The following is a 23,393-nucleotide window of genomic DNA, read 5'->3' as shown; positions in this document are numbered from 1 at the left end:
TTAGGGGTTTTGTATAAAGTAAATTGATGTCACCAGGTCTGAGTGGAGATTTTTTGTTGTTTTTGATTTTTGTGTGTATGTGTCATGGAACCTGGGGTTTGGGTGGAGGAAGTGGCAGTAACTGACTGGAAATGCAGGTGAGGTCGTGTGGTAGAAGAATGTCTTTCAAGGCCAAGGAGTTTTTATTTTATCCAGTGGAAGATAGGGAGCCAAGAGAGGGTTTTTATCAGCAGGGGAGCATTGTGGTCATGTTTAAGAATGGTCCCTCAGCAGATGATGGATTCGAAGACAAAGCCCTGAGGGTGGCTGGGGGAGGCCTTTGTAACAGTCGCGGCGGTTGCTGCAGTTTGAAGGGTAGGGAGGGAGCGATAGAGTTGGGAGACGAAGGTAGATTTTGCCGGCCGTCAGGCATCACCTCCTCAGTGGAGGTGACTCAGGGCTCGGGGTCGTGGCTGAACCTCCTGCGGTCGTTCTTCCTTCTCGTTGTACCTCGTTGCTTCCCACATCTTCCCTCTGCTTTCCTGCAGCATGTCTCACGTCAGCTGAGGGGAGACAGGTCTGAAAGACCAGCTTTGTTTTTCTTCCAGCTTGTACTCTGAGCCCTGTTAGCCAACAGGATTGACGCTGCCCCTTGGTCACGGGCTGTCCCGAATGAAACCAACTCGAGAGGAAATCCTGCCGTCGGGCTGGGCCTCTGCACGTTTCCTCCCCGTTGCTTTCTTTCATGCAGCGGCTCTGTCTCATCGAACACAAGAGTGTTCCGTGTGTCTTGGGGTTTTCTGCTCCCAACTGAGGCAAATCACAGTTGGCTGGTGGAGAAGCCGTAGTCTTGAGTCACCCCTTTCCTTGGCTTTTGAAAGATGCGTGCCTCGCCCCCAGGGAATGTGAGTGCAGAATTCATTTCCCTTTCTGGGCATGTTAACTGCAGCAATCCTCTCTGTACAGAGAGTGGAGTCTTCACCAAAGGAATTGTCATGTTTGCAAAGATTTTTTTTTTGTTTAGAAGAAAAGACAGTGGAGGTTTTCTTCGAGCGTTATCTGCTACAGTGGGAAAAGAAGACTGCTTATTTGAGATCAGACTATGGAAAGTTGTGTGTGTGTGTGTGCGTGCGTGCGCATCTGCTAAGCTTCTTCAGTTGTATCTGACTCTTTGCAACCCTATGGACTGTACCCACCAGGCTTCTCTGTCCATGGGATTCTCCAGGCAAGGATACCGGAATGGGTTGCCGTGCCCTCCTCCAGGGGATCTTCTCAACCCAGGGATCGAATGTGCAGCTCCTGCGACTCCTGCATTGGATTTTTTTTACTGCTGAGCCACCAGTGAAGCTCTCTATGGAAGGATGGATATTGGCAATTCCTCTTAGGCGCTTGGTGCCCCTGACGTCAGAGCAGGAGATAATGTTTAGTGTGATGTCATAATTATTTGTACCACAACAGACAGTGGAGGAACAAATCCTTTTAGCTGCCCTCGAGCACATTAAATGTTCCCTCAGCCCCAGGACTGCCCTGGAGCCTCGCAGAGCCCGAGGGGCTGAGGGGGTGCCAGCTTCTTTAGATGCATCCAGAGTCCAAGTCTTGTAGCAATTCAGGTCCCACAGCCTTCTCCTAAGGAGCTGGCTGTCGTAGAAAAGTGAGTTGCTTGTCAAGCCAGTCTGTGTGGTTGAGTCGTGAGGTGGCCACAGTCCTCTGGGAGACGTGTTTTGGCCCATCAGCCTGTGCATGAGACAGACGTGCCCGTCTAGCAACTGGGTCACCTAATGAATACACTTGCAGTTTATAAGTAGGGATTAAATATTTCGTGTGGCCCATGCCACCTCCAACTTTGACAGAGCCAAGAGGAAAAAATCATTCAGTGTTGAGAAAAGGCAAACAGGTTTCTGCTTTTAAGCTCAAGGTTGCGCAAATAGGTCCCTGTCCACGTGTATCGTTTGGGACCGATGATCTCCGAGGCTTCGGATGGAAAGATGTCAACTGTAGAAGTCCTGAGGATCTTGTGACATGTGTTAACTCTGAAGCCTGAGTCAAAGTCCAGTTTGTTTTAGGTAATCTCAGTCAGCAAATATTTATTGAATCCCCATGCCTTCCGAGAGGGCCAGAGAACTCAGGTCACTGAGGCCCTGCCTTCTCCAAGTGTGCTCTGCTGTGGGGCCTCAGAAAAGTGCTCACCAGACAATTAACAATAACACCGAGCCTTTGTCTTAAATTGTTCACAGGCTACAAAATCCAAAATAGTAGTTTCTAACAAGCGGACATGGAAAGTCTGAAAAAAACAGAGCCTGTTTTGTAGACTGGACTTGAGAGAAAGAATAAGAGGGTCCTGCCGATGGAATTCATAGGGCAAAGTTTAGTACACGCAGGACAGCAAACAGCCCACGTGGTGTTTGCTGAGCACCTTCTGCCCACCAGATACTGTGATTGTGGGGGGTTGGGTGAACTGAGGATGTGTGAAGCACAGTTCTTGCCCTCATAGGAGCTAAGAGACTGCCAGGGTCAGTGACGCCGATGGTGGGGCTGTGGAACCCACGGCTCCTGATCCTGTAGGTTCACGAGCTTTGGGAAACCCAGCCAGACTAGTAAGAGCCTTGGAGACTGCTATCATGCAGCATGGCCTCGGAGGGCAGAGTTAAGCTCTGACTGTTCTAGGAAAATTCCAGCACACTCTTGTCTCAGGGTGGTCACTTCGTGCCTGCCAGCCAGGCCACTGGGAAACCTGTCCCTGATTAAGGTCCCAGTTCTCAGAATGTGCTGGCATGGCCGCTTAAGCAAAGTGGGCATCCGTGCCTTCACGGTAGTTGTCACTGAGGCCTGGAGGACACCGGCTTGGGTTTAGGACACTTCGGTCTCTCCAATTAGCTGTCGAAACCCGAGAGAAGAAAGTGGTGCTGTGGTGGGGTGGCCCTGGCGTCCTCTTTGGAAGGTTCCAGCCCAGTGACAGCTGGAGCAGAAGAAGGCTTTATTTTATCAATAAAAGGATATCTGATGAAAGCCACTGTAATGAGGGAAACATTTTTTTGTCATTCCTATTAAGAACAAACATTCCATTTGATTTTTTAAAAAATAGGACAATAATGAGTGCTGCCTTTTTCCAAACACAAGTGTTTTTTAGAGGCTGACAGGCTGCTGTGTTTGTTTTCTGGGCTTTCATGAGATACTGGTGGTAAAATATCAATTTACTGAAACCATTTAAGAAAAATTATACGTCTACTCAGCCTCCACTTCATGTGAGTGACTCTCTTGGCAGGATTAGGTTGAATTTTAATACTAAAACTCTTACTGAAGAGCTAAGAAGCTGTGGAACTGGTCGACTTAGTGAATGATCCCTTTCCCTATTCAGCGTGTGATTTGCTGTTACCCAGTGCCAGGAATATAAAAAGAATGCGCTTGTGTGGGTTTATCTGCATTTGTCATTAAGGCTCCACTAAGCCTGTGGGCCCCAGATGTGGCTCGCGGTGGGCTGTTGCCCCGGTCCACAGCCTCATGGGCTCTGATCCTGGCGGGGTGTGGTGCTGGCCTCTGCATGGCCCCTGAGAGCTCCTGGCCATGATGGTGCCTCTCTGAGTGTGGCCTGGCCTGTAAATGTCCAAGGGACCTTGATGCATCCCTGGGAGGTGATTTTGCCCAAGAACCCTAATACATCCCCAAGGAAGTCTTAAATGAGTTAACTGTCTTGTAGCTTTTCCAATCAAGGAGCCTCACGGTGACTTTGGGAAAGCAGATGGCTCCAGCTAGCACTGGGCCCACTGGAACTCAGACAGCTTTAGTGGGAAGTGAGGAAATAAGCCTGTGGGTAGGTGCTTCTGAGGCATCTTGGGTCCACTGGGTTAGACTCCGTAAGCTTCCCTCAGGAGCATTCTCTGTGGTCAGCCCTTGACATCATGCGACTTGTCAGGGTGTGCCGAGGAAAGGAAGGGACAAAATCGTCTGTTTAGAGGAACAGGAAAGAGGGACAGGTAATCACTGAGGTATAAGCCTGAACAGTGAGATGAATGAATAAACTCATTTCCTAATTTCTCACCATCCTAAACCCCTTCTCTTTCCTTTCTCAGCGGGCAGAGCTGACATCTGATAAAGACATGTACCTTGACAACAGCTCCATTGAAGAAGCTTCAGGAGTGTATCCTATTGATGATGATGACTATGCTTCTGCGTCAGGCTCGGGTAAGGCCAGCTACCTCCACATCATCTCTGTTCTCCGTGTTTGTGTATGCACGCGTGCACACACACACACTCTTACACACACATACACTCACACTCTACTGGAACGTGCTTCAGGGCAACAGGCAGGAGGCATAATTGTTAAGGGCACACTCTGTGGAGTCACAGTGCCTGGGTGTGAATTCTAGCTCCCAGCTACTTGAGCTGTGAAATCTTGGGAATATATTTAATTTGGCTGAACCTCAGTTTCCTCATTTATAGAATGGAAGATAACAATAATCCCTCCCACATAGGGTTGTCATGAATCTTAAGGGGTTGATGCATCTGTAGCTCTTAGAGCTTGCTACTTGGCGTGTAGTCAGTGTTCTGTCAACATTATCAGGGTGATGTCATGAAAACCACCCTTCAATACAAGTTTCATAGAACCGCCAACCTTACCTTAAAGCTTATAGGTGAGACCAAGAAGAGTTACATTTTCTTACTACTAGTGTATTGCTCAAAAGTAGGAGGGAGAATGTAGCAGCCAAGTAAAATGATTGTACACTGATATCTTCAACTCCTGTGGTGGATCAGTTACCTGTTACTTCAGTAATGCCTCGTAACAAGCCATCCCAAAGTGTAGTGGCTAAAACAACAGTCATTTTGTTTCGCTCCTTAGTCTTCAGGGTGGCAGTTTAGGTGGCCTGACTGGGCTCTTTTCCGTGTTATTGGTCAGCTGCAGGTTGAGTTTGCTGATCTTGCTGGGCTCTGTCATATCTGTGGGGTAGCCAGGCAGACGTGGCTCTGGTCATTGTGGGCTCTCATTCTCCAGAAGGCCAGCCATTTGTCCACAGGGAGGAGACAGAGATCCCAAGATAGCAAGTAGGAGTGTGCAAAGGCTCTTGAAGTCAAGACTTAGAATGGGCACAATTTCACTGCCATGTTTGATAGGTCAAAGCCAGTCATAGGCCCAGCCCAGACTCTGCTTCCTAGTGAAGGGAGCTGTAGGGTTGTCACAGTGCAGAGGAAAACACTACAAGGAAGATGAAGGATTTGATCATTTTGCAATCAATTTCTTATACCTGGGACATGTTTCACCTGTGCCAGGATTGGCTCCCAGGAAACTAAGAGGAGGAGCTTGTGCATGTATTAATGATCAGATCAGGAAGGTAAGGTCAGCAGCATGCTAGGGAAGTCTTATCCAGGATCTTCCTTGATTTGAATTTCATTTTACAGTCAACATTTGGTAAAAGTCCGTATAGTCAAAGCTATGGTTTTTCCAATCGTCATGTACAGATAAGAGTTAGACCATAAAGAAGGCTGAGCATCAAGGAATTGATGCTTTCAAGCTGTGGTGCTAAAGACTCTTGGGAGTCCCTTGGACAGCAAGGAGATCAAACAAGTCAATCATAAAGAAAATCAATCCTGAATATTGATCCTGAAGCTGAAGCTCCAATACTTTGGCCACCTGATGTGAAGAGCCAACTCATTGGAAGAGACCCTGATGCTGGGAAAGACTGAGAGCAGGAGAAGAGGACGACAGAGGATGAGATAGATGGTTGGGTCGGTCCATTGGACCGACTCAATGGACACAACTTTGAGCAAACTCTGGGAGATAGTGAAGGATGGGGAAGCCTGGCGTGCTGCTGTGCCTGGGGTTGCAAAGAGTCAGACATGAGTTAGCAACTGAACAAATGCTGAATGTAGATGTCTCACAATCAGATCAGCATGGGCTTTAGAATAAGCCAGAGCAAATTAAAATTGTGTCTTTGGGAGAGATCTAGCTATATAAGAATGAGTATCTTAGGTTGAAAAATGGCAAGTCTGAGAGAGACAAGAAGGGTTGTGGCCGACCTAGTTGACAGTGAGCTTACAATGCAGTCCTCATGTAAAAATAGCCCTAGTTATTCTGGGGAGAGTGATACATATCACACACGCAGGATGAGTGTGAAAAGTTGTTCTCTGTAGCCCACAACTCTATTAATATTGTTCACTCATGGCACCTCTTTTTTTTTTGTTAACACCTCAAAAGTGCTTTGTAACTGTCTTCTTCAAAATGTCTCAGGAAATATACCTATACATACATTTTGGTCCTCATTTCACAGATCTTAGAATCTGAGAGTTGTCAGAGACTTGTAGAGGTTGTCCAAGTCATTTTTCTGATTTCTGCTAAGATTGTCCTTAAGTTTAACATAAAGAATGCAGATTCAGTCCTGCTCCTCTGGAAGCCCCCCATGTCCCCCATCCGGGTGGAAGGGGATTGAAGTGGTTGTTTGAAATCCTGAACCACTCATCAGACAGATCGAGCTCAGACTTAAATGTGGGCCCACATTGCTTCTGCCTTGGCTGCAACCTTGGGCAGATCATTGCTGCAAAGTGTATTGTTCTGGATTTTGGAAACCTCCTTGCACTATACTGGGGGTGTTGATTTTCAGCTTAAAGGTAGCAGAAGCTATAACTAAAATTTGTAAAGCCCTTTACTTATTACTTATTTACTGCATGTCAAACTCTGTTCGTAGTCTTATAACATCTCTATAAAGACAGATTCTGTTACCTCTGTTTTTCACAGGAGAAAATCTGAGGCCTGAGGAGATTGAATAGCTTGCCTCAGATCACACTGTTGGAAGGAAGTGGAGCTGGGCCAGGGGCCAGGGAGCTGGGCTGGAGAGTGTTCTCTTCACTGCTTCGCTCTACTGCCTCCTTGTGTCCTGAAAGCCCACTCTAGAATGAGGAGACCCTGCCTCGCTGACGCACAGCCCCCGGTGGAGACGGGGATCTCCTGGGTTTTGGCCAGCGTTCCCTCTGTTCTCGCTGTCACACCGTTCCGTAGACGAGCACAGGGACTGCAGGCATGGCCCGAGACCCAGAGGGTACCTCCCAGGGGAGAAGATAGATCATCCTCATACTATATAAGTTGAAAATTTCAACCATCCACTTAAACGTTTCGTGGACATTCACTGTGTGCCAGATGCTTGACCATATTCTTTGGACACAGAGATGAAAGACTAGGTCTTTGTCCTCAAAGAACCAAGAGTCAGATGAGAAAAATGTAGAAATGAGAAAAAAAGGTTAATTGTTACACCATGTCATGGATGATCTAACATAAGAAGGTACTGTACAACAAAAGTGTAAGAGTTAAATGCAGAGTTCCGGATAAAGGTGGTGGATTGAAGGTATATACCTCCCAATACCCAACCAAACTGACCATAAACGAATTGGGCCTAAACTCATGAGGACAAATGGAACAGTGTAGGAGCCAAAGGCCACAATGTTTTGAAAGCTGGGAGGCAGATGGGCTTGTAGTAACAGACTTGGCAGATGTGAGAAAGCTGAGTTAGCCAGCTGTGGGGTGCGGATGGGGGCAGGGGTGGGAAGAGCAAAGAAGCAAACTAATTTACACCACAGAGTCCCCACGGGGCCCTAGAATTCATGCCACTAGATGGAGGGTGAAGATGGTACTAAACTCAGGATGACTGACTGAAAGTTTAAGAAGTAAGGAGATTTCCCACCTGAAACTATCACAACATTGTTAACCAACTATACTCCAATACACAATAAAAAGTTAAAAAAAAAAAATAAGTAGATTCCCTAATTCCTTCCCATCAGAATGCAGCAAAAAGATTGATGCTCCTGACCTGAGAAGAAAACTGGAGGTTTGTTACCTGGAGAGGAAAAACAGAGGGTCTTTGGACTGGAAATGTACCAGGCACATTTGGGGATGGGGGCCCCACGTTGAAAACAGGGAGAACAAGTTCTGAGATTAATGCTTAGGTTAATGCAGAGATTTTCCAAGTTATATTCTCCCAGTCGGTTCCCAGAACTTGGCCTTCTCCCTCTCTAGGGACTTGAACCAACTCAAAGGAAATAACTCTAAAATACTGATGTTGGCATTTAACAGACTTCTGTGTGCTCAGAGCTTCTAGTCAGCTGCTCAACCTCTCCCTCTTAAGTATGAGAAGACAACCAAGGCTCCCTGGACATTTACAGGAGGACTTCTGAAAGACAGAGACCTTCCTATAGCCCCAAATTGGAAGAGAACAGAAAAACTTACTAAATTTGGAGAGATAAGGTGCTTTAATGTTGAAACAAGAAGAGGATACTATAAAAAAGGAACATTGTAAGAGTGCAAGAGTCCTTGGAGAGTGAAACGGTCATGTCAGAAATGAACAACTCATTAGGAGATGAGATAATAGGCAGATATTTACTCAATTCATTCAACAAGTATTTAACAATGACCCATAACATGGGGGAATAGACACCATTCTAGGTGCTAGGGACACTTTAGTAAATAAAATCTAATGATGCTTTCTCTGATGGTAGAATAATTTTATTTATTCCTTCCTATATTCTCTATTTCCCAATTTCATCTGTGAAAAAACTGCATTATTTTTTTTAAAAGATGTATTTCTTCATTAAGTAGAAGAAAATGTTATTTTTTTTGAAAGAAGAAACTCAGTGAACAATGGAAGCAGATAAAAATGGTTCCATGATGGAGAAAGAGAGGATGACACTGATTTTAAGAAGGAGAGTTTAAGCAGGAGAGTTTCCAAGGTGGAAACAGGCTTTGGACTCAAGTCTAAGCTGTCTCAGGCAAAGAGGACAGTGAGAGCTGAAAGTCAGGGGTGAGGGAGATGTGATCAGTGGGGTCCCCAGATTTCTGGTTTGGGTAAGAGAGTCAATATTTTTAATAAAGATGATAAATGCAGTGGAAGAGCCACCTGAGGTGGGTCACTCATCTAATTTAAGAAGTGCTAACTTGACAGAATTTTCTATTTTACAAAATCTCTTCTTTCACAACGAATTCTCCAAACTCCTAACTTGGTGATTCATATTTGTAACTGTTGTAAGCCAAGAGAGTCTCGAAAACCTTTAATTGAAAATTTTTCTTTTCTCATTGAATTTTTTTCCTAAGATGCAAATCAGTCATATTATGTATAAAATTTTGATGGAAAATCAGGGAAGCTGATATGAGAGAGCAGTGTATTTGGACCCATCATTATTAATGATTTACATTTATGTAGGACTTCCCTGGTGGCTCAGACGGTAAAGCATTTGCCTACAATGCGGGAGACCCGGGTTCGATCCCTGGGTGGGGAAGATCCTCTGGAGAAGGAAATGGCAACCCACTCCAATACTCTTGGCTGGAAAATCCTATGGATGGAGGAGGGTGGTAGGCTACAGTCCATGGGGTCGCAAAGAGTCGGACACAACCGAGCGATTTCACTTCACTTCACAGTTATGTAACATTTTGTATACACAGAATGCTTTCAAATATATATATATATCATGTTTGCACCTCTGAGAATTAGTGGTTGTTATCCCCATTTTACTGATGAAGAAACTAACTCAAGCATTATTTGTCCAAGGACACAAAGATAATAAATGCCAGAACAAGTACTAAGTTTGTTTAATGCCAAATCCCATATTTATTTCAATATACCCTTCACCATTTTTTTTTTCTGAATAATGAGTGTACATGCTGGAGGAAATCAATATATTAAAATATTTAAAATGAGTCATATTCATAGCTTTGCACTTTTCCTAGTATCTTACCTCATATTTTTTGAACTGCTTGTTATTTTAACATGATTCCATGCGGAGTCTGGGGCTATTCATCATTTTTTCCTGTCTGAGGAAGCAGGTTAGTTTGAGTTACAGACTTTGAATTTTTTGAGTTGTTATAAGTCTGACAAATGATCAACTTAAAAAGAATGTTGTATTTGAATGTGAACAATTCTCAAATGTTATTTTTGTAAAAAGGCAAAATGAACAAACAAAAAGACATAGTGCCCAGTTGGAAGTCAGTGGTTAGTCCTTACTGTCGGCGCCTGGAGGTGTTGGGATTTTGTTAGACATTCTGTTGGAGAGCCAATCAGATCCAATCCCTCAGCCATAGGAAGCTTCGGTCCCTTGTCCCTCAGGGGAAACTTTAGTCAGTCATCACACAAACAAATGTATTGTTACAAACTTGTGATAAATGCAGTCTTAGGGTAAGACGGTGGTACTAAATAAGCAGGTGATGAAGACTCTAATGTGGAAGGGAGGCCTTCTCCAAGGAATGACACTTGTGCTGAAATCTAGAGGTGAGGTTTAGAAATTAACTAGGCAAAGACTTCTGGCCGAAGATCAGGGGACCACAGCTGGAGTCTAGGGGATAACAGGATAAATGATGCTGAAGGCAACTGGAAAGGAAGGCCAGGACTGGACTACACAAGAAGAGGCGGCGGCGTTTTATATTCACCTCGAGAGCCGTGGAGTGCCGCTGTGACAGTTTTAAAGAGGAGAACGATGGGGTTGCAGCCCATCTGTGCACAGTGGGCTGGAAGGAAATGAGGAAGAAGGGAGGCCCGGTGATTGATGGGAAGATTGGGTGAGGGTGGTAGCCCTGGAACTATAGAAAGATGTTAAGAGTGGAGACATAAAAAGAAGGTAAAATCCATAGAACTGGGTGATGGATTCAATGTGGTGGTGAGGAAGAGGGGAGGGAGCCAGAGCTGTGAGTTACAGGAATGAAGGGTTCCACTCACTGCCAGATAACATGAGGAGAAAAGACTGCGTTTGTAGAGGGGACGCAGGGAAATCATGAGTTCTAGTTTTTTAAAATTTTATTGAAGTATAGTAGATTTACAATATTGTGTTAATTTCTGCTGTACGACAGTTATTCAGTTGGGTATATTTTTTCAATATTCTTTTCCGTTATGGTTTATCACAGGATATTGAATATAGTCCCCTGTGCTATACAATATGACTTTGTTGTTTATCCATTCTATGTATGATAATTTGCATCTGTTAATCCCAAACTTCCAGTCCTTCCCTCCTTACCTCCTCTCCCCTGGCAACCACAGGTCTGTTCCACGAGTTCTATTTTGAACGTGACTGAGATGTATATACTACCTTTGAGTCATTCAAGTGAAAATGCCAAGTAGGCTGGTGGATATGTAGGTCTAAATTTTGGAGGAGTGACAGAAGGGAACCACTTGGGTTAGCTTGGGTTTCATTTGTATTTAGATGTAACAGAAGCCATGGGTGAGAGAGAAAGTGTAGAGTAAGGTGCAGCCTAGGGCTCAGCCTTAAGGAACCTTTCATATTTTGTGTGCAGGTGGAAGACAATGAATCTGCAAAGGAGACTTAGAAATAGCCAGAGAGGTGAGGGGAAAGTCAGGAAGTCAAAGTCATAGAAACCCAAAGGTAGTGTATCAGAAAGGAGGTGGGAGTTGACAAGTGTCCAGTGATACTAGGAGGTTCAATTAGATGAGGACCACTCTGGAAAATGCCACTGGATATGGTATGTGGAGGGGAATGGTGACCTTAACAAAACAGTTAAGTCACCAGCAGTGTGGTGACAGGGGACATTTGACTAGGGGGAGTAGAGCAGAGAATGGGATAGATGGTGTGGGAGGAGCTGGTGAGTCTGCACAACACCGCTGAGACTAAGTCTGACTATGAACAGGGGAAGTGCAGCAGCTCACTCAGATAAAGTTGGTGTTCCCTTTTCATGTTGTGATGGAAAATGGAAAATATAGCATGTTTCAGCATAGAAGTGAAGCAGTCTCTTGAGGGGGAGAGACTGAACACACAAGTAAAAGAACAGCTACTTGAGGGTCTTCCCTGGTGGTCCAGTAGTTAAGAATCCACCTTGCAACGCAAAGGACATCAGTTTGATCCCTGTGGGGAGCTAAAACCCCACGTGCCATGGAGCTGCTAAACCCAGGCACTGCAACCAGAGAGCCCGGGTGCGGCAACTACTGAGCCCACAGGCCACTACTGGAGAGTCTGTGTGCCACAATGAAACATCCCTCATGCCGCAGCTAAGACCTGATGCAGCCAAATAAATAAATTATTTTTAAAAGAGTTACTTGAGAACATTTGGGATAATAATAATATAGAAAAAAAAAATGCCAGGCTCCCCACAGATCCACTTTGAAGTCACTTCTTTATTGCTCTGAAGACTGCAGGAAGGTTTATGCTGAGTTCCTGAGGAGCAGGTATTGTGAAAAAACGTGACTCTGTCATGGTCAACTTGAGACCACATAGCCTGATACTGTAGAATTCTGTGTTGTGACTCATGTGCTTAGCTCGTCTTTGCTTATTCTTCCAGGAGCTGATGAGGATGGAGAGAGTCCAGAGCTGACCACGTCTCGGCCCATTCCAAAGATACCGTTCACTAGTAGTGCTCCGAGAGTGGAAACCACAACGCTGAGCAAGATACAGGACAAGATCGCTGCTCAGACAAAGGTGTGTTTTATTTCGCATCGCGTCATCAGGTTATTGTCAATGTGCCTTTTAAAAAAATTGTACAGAATGTTCCTTTTAAGAGGCACCTTTTAAAACTGTGTAAGGACAACTGGTCTTTTCATTATATTGTAAATGGCTCCTCCTTACTCTTCATGATCGTTTTGACATTTGCCACCTACTGCTTTTTTGTTGTTGTTGTTAAACAGGCTTTGCTTTTCAAAGCAGTTTTAGGTTCACAGCAGAATTGAGTGGGAAGCACAGAGAGTTCCTGTATACCACCTGCCCCCACACATGCTCAACAACTCCCCCCCCTACTGTCAATATCCTGTGACAGAGAGGTACACTTGTTACAACTGATGAATCCACATTCAGTTCAGTTCAGTGGCTCAGTTGTGTCCAACTCTTTGTGACCCCGTTGACTGCAGCACACCAGGCTTCCCTGTCCATCACCAACTCCTGGAGTTTACTCAAACTCATGTCTATCATGTCAGTGATGCCATCCAACCACCTCTGTTGACCCCTTCTCCTCCCGCCTTCAATCTTTCCCAGCATCAGGGTCTTTTCCAATGAGTCGTTTCTTCGCATCAGGTGGCCAAAGTAATGGAGTTTCAGCTTCAGCATCAGTCCTTCCAATGAACATTCAGGACTGACTTCCTTTAGGATGGACTGGTTGGATCTCCTTGCTGTCCAAGGGACTCTCAAGAGGCTTCTCCAATACCACAGTTCAAAAGCATCAATTCTTTGGTGTTCAGCTTTCTTTATAGTCCAACTCTCACATCCATACATGACTATTGGAAAAACCATAGCTTTGACTAGACGGACCTTTGTTGGTAAAATAATATCTCTGCTTTTTAATATGCTGTCTAGGTTTGTCATAGCTTTTCTTCCAAGGAGCAAGAATCTACATTGGCAGGTCATAATCTCCTAGAGTCCAGAGTTTAACTTAGGGTTTGCTCACCATGATGTATTACATTGTATGGGTTCTGACACATTTCTAATGGGCGTGTATCCACCATTAGTGTAGCCTACAGAATAAATGCATTGTCCTAAAAGTCCTCTATCCCCCTACATGTTTGTTCGTCCTCCCCTCCCAGCCCCTAGAAACCACTGATTTCTTTTACTATCTCCATAGTTTGTGCCTTTCCAAAATAATGCATAGTTAGAATCATGTAGTATGTAGTCATTTCAGATTGGCTTCTTTCACTTAGTAATATGCATTTACAGTTCTGCCATGTCTTTTCATAGCCTAATGGCTAATTCTATTATTTTTATCACCCAGGCCTAGCTTATAAACAAATCTTTTTTACAGGGTTCTTCTTCTTAAGGAACTCACAGCCCAGTTAAGAAGCAAAACCTTTTCAGTTTATGTGACGTACATTAAGAAAATTTGTTTTTATTTCATAAAGAATTGGTTGTGAGTTAAAACCATTGTAAACTTTACATCTGCTGAAATAGGTTATGGACTAAGAAGACTCTAGGTACTAATCTCAATAAGTGTTTTCCCAAAGTCTTTTCATATCACCAGTGGTATGTAAACTTCAACTCTTCCAATGATAATGATGGGTGTTGGTACATCTCTATATTCATTTTGAGAGCTGTCTTATTAAGAAAAGCCAAAGAAAGGTCTTTGGCCTTAGAACAGAGCCAAAGTTTCTAATGGAAACTAGGGGACTGGTGATTTTGGCTTTATTAGCATGGTATTGCATTCAGCTGACCAGCTACTACTAGGTAAGCTACTTAAGTTGGAAAATACATGCTACAGTCTGAAGAAGGCTGAAGTTTCAAATCCTGTTGTTGTTCAGTTGCTCAGTCATGTGTGACTCTTTGCGATCCCATGGACTGCAGCATGCCAGGCTTCCCTGTCCCTACACCATCTCCCAGAGCTTGCTCAGACTCATGTCCATTGAATTGGTAATGCCATCCAACCACCTCATCCTCTGTCATCCCTTTCTTTTCCTGCCTTCAATCTTTCCCAGCATCAGGGTCTTTTCTAATGAGTCTGCTCTTTGCATCAGATGGCCAAAGGATTGGAGTTTCAGCTTCAGCATCAGTCCTTCAAATGAATATCCAGGACTGATTTGCTTTAGGGTTGGTTTGATCTCCTTGCAGTCCAAGGGACTCTCAAGAGTCTTCTCCAACACCACAGTTTGAAAGTATCAATTCTTCAGCCCTCAGCCTTTTTTATGGTCCAACTCTCACATCCATACATGACTACTGGAAAAACCATAGCTTTGAATAGACAGACCTTTGCTGGCAAAGTGATGTCTCAAGTCCTAGATCTGGTCAAGTGTCTTAGTTTCTCTGACCCATTTCTCTTGGGTCCTTGGGAAGATTAAATGTGAGGGCATGCAGCATGGCACCTGAGACCCAGCAAGCACTCTGTAAATAGGCCTTCATGGAAGTCGGTTAGAGCAGTAGAGACTGAGGCAGTTCACCAAGGGAAACTGTGGAGTAACAGCGGCAGGAGACTTCAGACAGTGGAGGATAGCATGCTCCTTAGGAGAACTTGGAATCACAAGTGTCCCTGTTTGGTGCTCACCCATCTGTTGGTTAGAAATGAGATGCTGCCAAAGTTTAACAGCAGCCAGGATGTGGAAGACTGTGTCATGAAGGTAGAGACAGGCTGTCTCCGGAGTGAGAAGTGCCCCCTCTGCAGGTAGGACTGCACATGGGCTTCCAGCCCGATGACGCCCCTCCCTTTCCCACAGTGCACTTGTTCTTCCCCTCCCCTTCCCACAGTGCACTTGTTCTTCCCCTCCCCTTCCCACAGTGCACTTGTTCTTCCCCTCCCCTTCCCACAGTGCACTTGTTCTTCCCCTCCCCTTCCCACAGTGCACTTGTTCTTCCCCTCCCCTTCCCACAGAGCACTTGTTCTTCCCCTCCCCTTCCCACAGTACTCTTGTTCTTCACTTTCCTCACTAACCTCCTACCCACCCCACTCCCCACACAAGTGCATAGGGTGGTGAGGAACAGAGCTGGGTAGGTTTCTTCAGATGTGGAGCAGCCAGGACAGTCCTCTCCAGACCGGAGTGCTGTCTGTTGGATGGAGAAGGGCTTGTTACCGTTAGCGGTAGACCGACTTCACAGGCCAGGCGCTAGGAGAAGGAGGAGCTGTGAGCCATGAGGCAGACCCATCGGGCTCCCTGCGTGGTAGCTGCTCCAGAAATGGATTCTATTGAATGAATGAAAAGAAAAAGGGAGAAGAGGAGAAGTGCAAAGCAACAAGTGCAGCTGAGGGTAGATCATCCAGGGTGGCCGCTGAAAGACTCATCTGACTCTACTGCACGTATTATATGACCACTTGTCATGACTGAATCCCCTGAGGTCAGGAACCATTAGGACTCACTAGCATGAGACAAGAAACTCAGTTTGGGCTTTTTGTGGTAGTTTTTATCCTCAGCAAAACCTAATTTGACATAGAGCTGTCTGGTCAGTTGACAACAATGGATTGAAAATTGATGTAAGTTTTTAAAAATTGACTTTAAGGGAGCAATTGTGTTGGATTAAAATAAAGAAGATAGATGTTTGGCAGGTGAGTTCAGAAATGAAGGACCTCAAAACATTTTAACATTCTTGGTATCGTTTGTTTTTGATGTAGTAATAATAAAAGTTCATCCATTTGTGGGAGATTTATTGAGTGCTACTCATTGTGTCAAACACTTTTTGCAGTACTTATCATGATAATATTAATATTAGTGATTAAATTTTCTATTTTGTAATTATCTGGCACAGCTAAATTAAACATTGCCTTTCGGATACCATTAATACAGATTTTGCTTTTGAGTGGGCATCACAGTGGCATTGATGTCACTGTTATAGATATTCTGTCTAGTTTGTTGTAAATTTATGTGACTAAAATAAAAAGAATACAGGTATTTGTTCAAGCAGAGCATTGCTCGTAACCTTTTACTCCATTACATTTTCATGGTATCTAAAGAACCAGACATGGATATGACAGATCTTTAATTGGCTTCATCTAATCATCTGTGCTGCCTTTTCATAATTTCACTTTGCACACGTATATGAGAGTCCAGGCATTTCAGATTAGTTCTGTACTATAGAAAGTACAGAATCATTAGTCAAACTATTCCTTTCATAAAATAAAACTTGTAAACTTAAAGAGTGATTGTTCCATCCAGAGCACTTAGAAGCTTGTGCACTCATTCCTGTGAGTACGTGGTAGCCCCATTTCTGTGGAGACCTCCTGTCTCCCAACCCGCAGACCGCCTGAAATGCAGGCTCATTCCTGGCTGTTGGATCAGAAGCTGAGTAAAATGGAAATGTTAACTGTCTCAAAGGATTTTAGGGACTGAAAAGCCCTGAGGGGAACTCATGTGATCTGTCATAAAAATGAGACAAAGATGACATGGATGAATTAAATTCCATCACTAATATCACAGTAGCTATTTACCTTCACTTCATTCACCACCAGAACTCACTTCCTCTTTCCTTCATCACAAACCTGGGTATCAGCCTACTTGAGCTTTCTCTTCCCTTTCCTAGCACTCCCTTAACTGCTAATGAGCAGTGAAAAGTCTCCTAGATTAGAATCCAGATAATTCGTTTTCTCATCTGTTGAGTTGTCTGTTCTTCTACCAGGCATCCAGTTAACGATGGGCTTTCCATGAGAAGAATGGAGGAATTGAGGCAAAATACTGTCAATGAGCTTTTCTCTTTGCTTTCCCTTGGTACAGGAAAGCCAGGGGAGACCTTTATTTTCTTCTCTCACAATAATGTAGAGAATAGTGAAATTTGGAGTGCATGTTGTATGGCAGTGAAATGATCATTTTCCTGTAGCCTCTGATTTTTGTAAGTCATGGCGGGTTGAGGGTTAAGTCAATACAAGATTTTTGTGTGGCTTGGGAAAGTAAGACAGGCATTCTTTATCATGCTTTATTATCCATCATCTTGAGTGGAAACCAGTCTAGTGCTCTGTCCACTGAGGCAAGGCCTGCTGACCTGGAACTCAGATAGATACACCTAGTGATCTTTCTTGGAAACATTGATGACCTTAAGGCACCCCAGAAAGGTGAGGTCTCTATGCTTTTTAACCCTCTAAGCTAAGTAGCTAGTGGCCATATTGGATGAATGCTGGCCTTCAAAAAGCCATCAGGCATTTAACTGGGCCACAGCTTAGAATCCTAATGAAGGTGGTTGGCTGCTCTTAGGAAGAGTAGTAAAGCTAAAAAATACTTTTGTCTACAGTGAGAGACCAGTGGAATTGACAATGTTTTTCGTCAGTAGTGTTGGCCAACAAAAACTTGAGCCTGATAGAGAAGAACCAACTCATTTGAACTGAGCTTCTCTAATTGAGTGGTTCTCAAACTGTAGAATTATCTGGAGAGCTTTAAATAAGTACCAACAATAAGCAGTGCCAGTTTTACCCAGTCCAGAACAATGAAACAGTCTCTGGTGGTGGTCTTTTTATATATATATATATTTAACTTTTCAGATACTTTCAGATTTCAGTGTAATCTTAGGTCATTGGTACATGATGGCCAACATTGGTGCTGAAGGTTAGAAAGCCAACAGATGATTTATGTGACGGTATAATGGGCTATAAAGTGTTCTGGGGTTTTTGAGAGGTGGAAGATCAGGGCTTCATGAAGGACAAATAGACAGTGAAAGAAGTGAAAATTTTGTATTGGAATTAGAGGAACTGTATGAACCAAAGCACAGATGTCAGGAATCAGTTTTGGTAAGAAAGTGGTAGTAGAGATGGCGTTTCAGGGCTTCCTACTGGAGATTAAGCAGTGGCCTTGGGAGATGGATCAGAAGTCACCCAACACATGCAGTTGGGTATGATGTGGTAAAGACCTAGATAAGGCCTCAGGAATGAGAATCCATGGAAGATACTGAATTTGAAGGAATGGTGAAAGGCAAATTGAAAAGACTATATATGTGTGTGTGTGTGTGTGTGTGTGTGTCTTTTCTATATATATATGTGTGTGTGTGTGTGTGTATACACACACATATATATATATATTTGCTATATGAGGTATCACTTAGTCATGTCCACCTCTTTGTGACCCTGTGGACTCCTCTGTCCATGGAATTCTTCAGGCAGGAATACTGGAGTGCATTGCCATGCCCTCTTTCAGATCTTCCCAACCCAGGGATTGAACCCAGGTCTCCCACATGGCAGGTAGATTTTTTAACATCTGAGCCACCACCAGGCAATCCCATTGAAAGGACTGTGACATACCAAAACATATAACTTGAAATGTGCCAAAATAACTTTGGGGGCCCAAGAGAATAGTAGTTACTACTGATGAAAATGGGGAGAGGGTCGATGTGTTATGATGGTGCAGCCAAGGATGAGGGTCCTGTAGGGTGCTGGTAGGTAGGAATAATGCTGCCTGGAGGTGAGATGGTGAGAGTTGTAGAGTACTCAAGAAACTGAGAGTGCCCTTCACTGGACAGATAGAAAAAGTGAGGTCCAGAAAAATAGTGGATCAGGGCCACAAGGAGCTCCTTACAGAACCAGGGCCTCCTGAAGTCTAAATTCTAATCCAGGGCGTGGTGAAGGTGTAAGAGTGAATAAATAGTGGGGATCATTACAGATGAAGCCTGTTGGCTGTGCCCCACAGAGTGGTAGCAGGCAGAGCCCTGGGAGAACACTCAGAGAGAATGCCTGCAGGGAGGCTGCCATCACAGTAGCCCATGTAGCAGAAAGGTGATGGAGTGAGTTGAACTGTGTAATGTTGTTAGGTTGGAGCACCCAGAAGGGGATGGTGGCCTGAAAACTGAAGAGTGGTAAGGAAGCTAGAGATCCTTGTGAAATGTCAACTTAGGGATTCTAACCATGCCATTAGGATTATTACAAACTCAATAAATTGTCCATCTTGCCTGTACATGTGATGGGTGTTATATAAAACCATGAACAATGCGGGCCCACCATAGGACTCACCCATTGGAATACACATCACACAAAGTGATTATTTCATTTATTTTCTAAACCCAGTGTTTGAAAGAAAAAAAAAAAAAAAACTTGGGAAAGTACTTACTGTTTCTTTCTTCCAGCACATTAAAAGATTTTTCTAATCTTTCTTTTTTGTTTTGCCTATACCAGTCACCCGAAGAAATTGATAAGGAAAAAGTTCACCTCCCTGACTCAGAAAGGAAAATGGACCCAGCTGAAGAGGATACAAATGTATACACTGAGAAGCACTCAGACAATCTGTTTAAACGAACAGAAGTCCTGGCAGGTCAGTAGCTGGGTGGAGGGTCCTTCAATAGGCTTCTGTTTGTCTGATGTTCAGAAGTATCAGCAGGGTTTGCCGGATGTTACCTTACTACTGAAAACTATCTTGAGCACCTGTCTCATTCAGAGCGAGTGAGGCAAGAGTTAGGCAAAGGTTGTCTCTATTTTCTGTCAGCTCCCTCAGCCTACCTTTTGGCCCGCCATTTGGGTTGGGGTTGGGAGAGGCAAGAAGAAAGTCAAGGCCTGAATTGGTCTAGAACAACTGGGTGTCAGGTATGGCAGAATGTGAAGCTCAGTCAGGCTTAATCCAAGTCCTCCTGATCTCAAGATAAATTTAAGAGAAGAGAAGATTCTTTATGGAGAGGGCCTTTGATACAGTGCCCACGGCACAGAAGGATGTTGTCTCTAATCATAATTTACCTGATGAAAGTATTAACCTTTGATTTTAAAGGGGAAAATTTGCAAGATTTTAGAACACAGTCCTTTTAAAAAATTTTTATTTTTATTGAAGTATATTTGATTTACAACGTTGTGTTAGTTTCTGATGTACAGCAAAGTGATTCCATTATACATATAATAGTTTGCATCTGCTAATCCCAAACTCCCAATCCAGCCCTCCCCTACCCCCGACCCCTCCCTTAGCAACCACAGATCTGACCTCTACTTTTGTAGAACACTTGATCCTTGAGAGGAAAGTCCCAAATTCAAGATGACAAAGGAAATTTGCATGCTTTTTTCACAGTTCCCTTTACAAAATTTAAGTCAGTTATATCATGTTTTGTGTTTTCATTGAAAAAGCAATTAGAAGATTAGATTACAAAAATGTGAATGCTGAAAAGACATAAGAGTTTTAATGTATGGAACTAGTTGAGGTCACAGCCAGATTTTTTCTTATTGAGGCTTTTGGGTGATATTATTAATACTAATCAAAGGAAGTATTATACCTCTTGAAGAATGTCAGCTTTGCTTAATTACCTGGTTGCTTCATTGAATCCAGTTTTTTTTTTTAGTTTTGGGGTTTTCAAATTAAGCTTTTTATGAAAGTGTTGATAGATTGGCCTTAACAAAGCTAATTTCTGCCATCCTTGAATCTCTTCTAAAAGTAATCTTCGTTTTGGTGTGTTTCAGCTGTCATTGCTGGCGGAGTTATCGGCTTTCTCTTCGCAATTTTCCTTATCCTGCTGTTGGTGTATCGCATGAGAAAGAAGGATGAAGGAAGTTATGACCTTGGAGAACGCAAACCATCCAGTGCTGCTTATCAGAAGGCACCTACTAAGGAGTTTTATGCGTGAAAACTCCCATTTAGTGTCTCTATTTATGAGATCACTGAACTTTTAAAAATAAAGCTTTTGCATAGAATAATGAAGATCTTTGTTTTTTGTTTGTTTTTTTCATTAAAGAGCCATTCTGGCACTTTAATGATAAAAATCCCATTGTATTTAAATCTTTTCATGTATTTCTTTAGAACAACAACATAAAATTCAAACTTAACATCTGCAGTGTTCTGTGAATAGCAGTGGCAAAATATTATGTTTTAAAAATGCTCAATGTACATGGAATCGGTTTAAATTTCTATGCGCAAATATGAAAAGAGTGTTTTTATCCGATGGTTCAAAGATGAAAGCTATTTCATTTGTGTCAGCATGTCTCAGAGTGACCTTATCAAGTTGGTCTTACTTTGTTAATTTATCTGTTGTTCCCCTCTCCTCTGCTCGCCCTTGAAAACAAAACAAAACTCTATGCCTTTTGTAGCTGTTATGGTGCAATTTGTCTTTGGGTAATTCAGATAATGGTAATTTAGTGTATATGTGATTTTCAAATATGTAAACTTTAACCTCCACTTTGTATAAATTTTTAAGTGTCAGACTATCCATTTTACACTTGCTTTATTTTTCATTACCTGTAGCTTCAGGCAGATTTGCAACAGCAAATTAATGTGTAAAATTGGATTATCACCACAAAACTGTTTAGTCATGTCTATCCATTCAGATCTTCTTTTGAGAGGATTTGATGTGAGTTACTGACAAGCCTCAGCAAACCCAAAGATGCTAACAGTATTTTGAGAAGTTGCTGCAGATTCCTTTGGCCACTGTATTTGCTAATTTCTTGCAATTTGAAGGTACGAGTAGGGACTTAAGGAAAAAATCAGTTTTTGTTCTTACAAATGCATTTAAGTTGTAAACGTCTTTTTAAGCCTTTGAAGTGCCTATGATTCTATGTAACTCGTTGCAGACTGGTGTTAATGAGTATATATAACAGTTAAAAAAAAAGTTGGTATTTTATAAGCACAGACAATTCTAATGGTAACTTTTGTAGTCTTACAAATAGACGTAAATTGTAATTTGGGAATATAAAAACTACTGAATAAATCATGTGGCCTAATATTGAAAATGTCACTGTTATAAATTTTGTACATTTTCGATCAAATGTACACCTCCCCTTTGCTAACGACCGTCTGCTCTCAAGGATGTTGTGGGTTTGATTTCTGAGTGTTCCACGGTGTCTGTAAATCAAAACCAAAGAGCTCATTTGATGAGGCTGTTTATTATCAGATTCGCTTCTGAATTGGCCAGAGGAAATCTGAATGTATCATCCTGTGTGTGTGTTTGGATGTAGATATTGGAAGGCTGCCAGGGAGGGAATTGTGAGTTTCACAACCTTTATAGAGATAGCTGATGGCAATATTGAGATGGATACCTGCTCTGGCGAATAACTTTTAGGACTATAAATTCCAAAGAACTAAAGAGGGCTTTCCTGATGTCGATATCTATGGTTTAGTCCTCTGGATTGTTTTACCTTTGAAACTTCCGAATCTCTCCTGAAGTTTAACTGAAGAAGTAATAGATGGAATACCGTAGTTCACACTGTGGGGAAGAAGAGTCACTCAGGGAGGTTCTAGGCATTAAAAGGAGAGCTTCACTGCTTAGGAATGAGATTGCCAGAAAGCAGTGATACGTGAGGAAGAGATGGAAATGTGAGGGTTCCCTGGCGCCCTGGCTGGGGACTTCCTTCTAACTGAACATTTCCTTTTTCTGTTTTACCACCAATTTTGTTTTAAAGTGTGAGCTGCCAAAGTAGGAAGAAGACAGCAAAAACAGCAACCTTTCCAACATATAATTTGCTTTTAATGAAGTATGAATACTTACTTCATTTAGAGAACGTTCCCTGGAATTGCCACAGAACTCAATTAAAAAAAAATTTTTTTTTGATGCAGCACTCAGAACAGTGTTTACTTAAATTCTTAATGGCCTTAATTCTCAAAGTCCTGTCCCATCACTTACAGAATCAGTCTACTGCGGAGTGATTAAAAGGAAGTGATAGCACTTTCTAAAGCTGCACAATGTCCCTCGGTTATGGAGGTTATGAGGATAGTGGGTATACCTCTAACTGTGCAAAGCAAAGTTCAGTTCGTAGAATATTAACTGCTTGGAATATTCATGCCAGGAAAAGGAAATTTCTGGCAAATATTTTGTCACTGCTGTAAAGCAAAATATTTGTTAAAGTGCCAAAATAAAGTCTGTCATGCTGAAAGTAAAAAATCATTGTATAGACTGACATCCAGTTTTCTTCAACTTAACGTTTTCTGCTCAATTTTTTTTTTTTTTTTTTAAGATTCAGTAAATACTACTACAAAAAGTGTTAGTAATGATTACTAAGTTCAGGGAAATTTTGGTAAAATATAAATACTAAAGCCAATGTGAAAATTTCCTGTTTCCTTAACCACATCTAAATGATTTCCTGTGTGTGAATATGGCTTTCTTTGAGAAGCTTGCAGTATTCAAACTGTCCCATTTTGAGCATATGTGGGTAATGGTATGAG

The 23,393-nt window shown here is 42.8% G+C and overlaps 1 protein-coding gene across 1 annotated transcript in view; it reads left to right on the top strand.

The window, feature by feature from the left end:
- SDC2 (syndecan 2) overlaps window positions 1-23,115 on the top strand; it is a 121,906-nt gene extending 98,791 nt beyond the window's left edge. Inside the window, exons 2-5 of the mRNA XM_043880464.1 lie at window positions 4,047-4,158; window positions 12,233-12,369; window positions 19,442-19,577; window positions 20,702-23,115. Coding sequence (XP_043736399.1) covers window positions 4,047-4,158; window positions 12,233-12,369; window positions 19,442-19,577; window positions 20,702-20,865 — 549 coding nt within the window. The 3' untranslated portion in view covers window positions 20,866-23,115. The remainder of the gene's footprint in view (window positions 1-4,046; window positions 4,159-12,232; window positions 12,370-19,441; window positions 19,578-20,701) is intronic.
- Window positions 23,116-23,393: the final 278 nt, after the last annotated feature.

The sequence above is a fragment of the Cervus elaphus genome, chromosome 21 (assembly GCF_910594005.1).
Source record: "Cervus elaphus chromosome 21, mCerEla1.1, whole genome shotgun sequence".
Lineage (NCBI taxonomy): Eukaryota > Metazoa > Chordata > Mammalia > Artiodactyla > Cervidae > Cervus > Cervus elaphus.
This window is presented reverse-complemented; position numbering and strand designations above follow the sequence as displayed.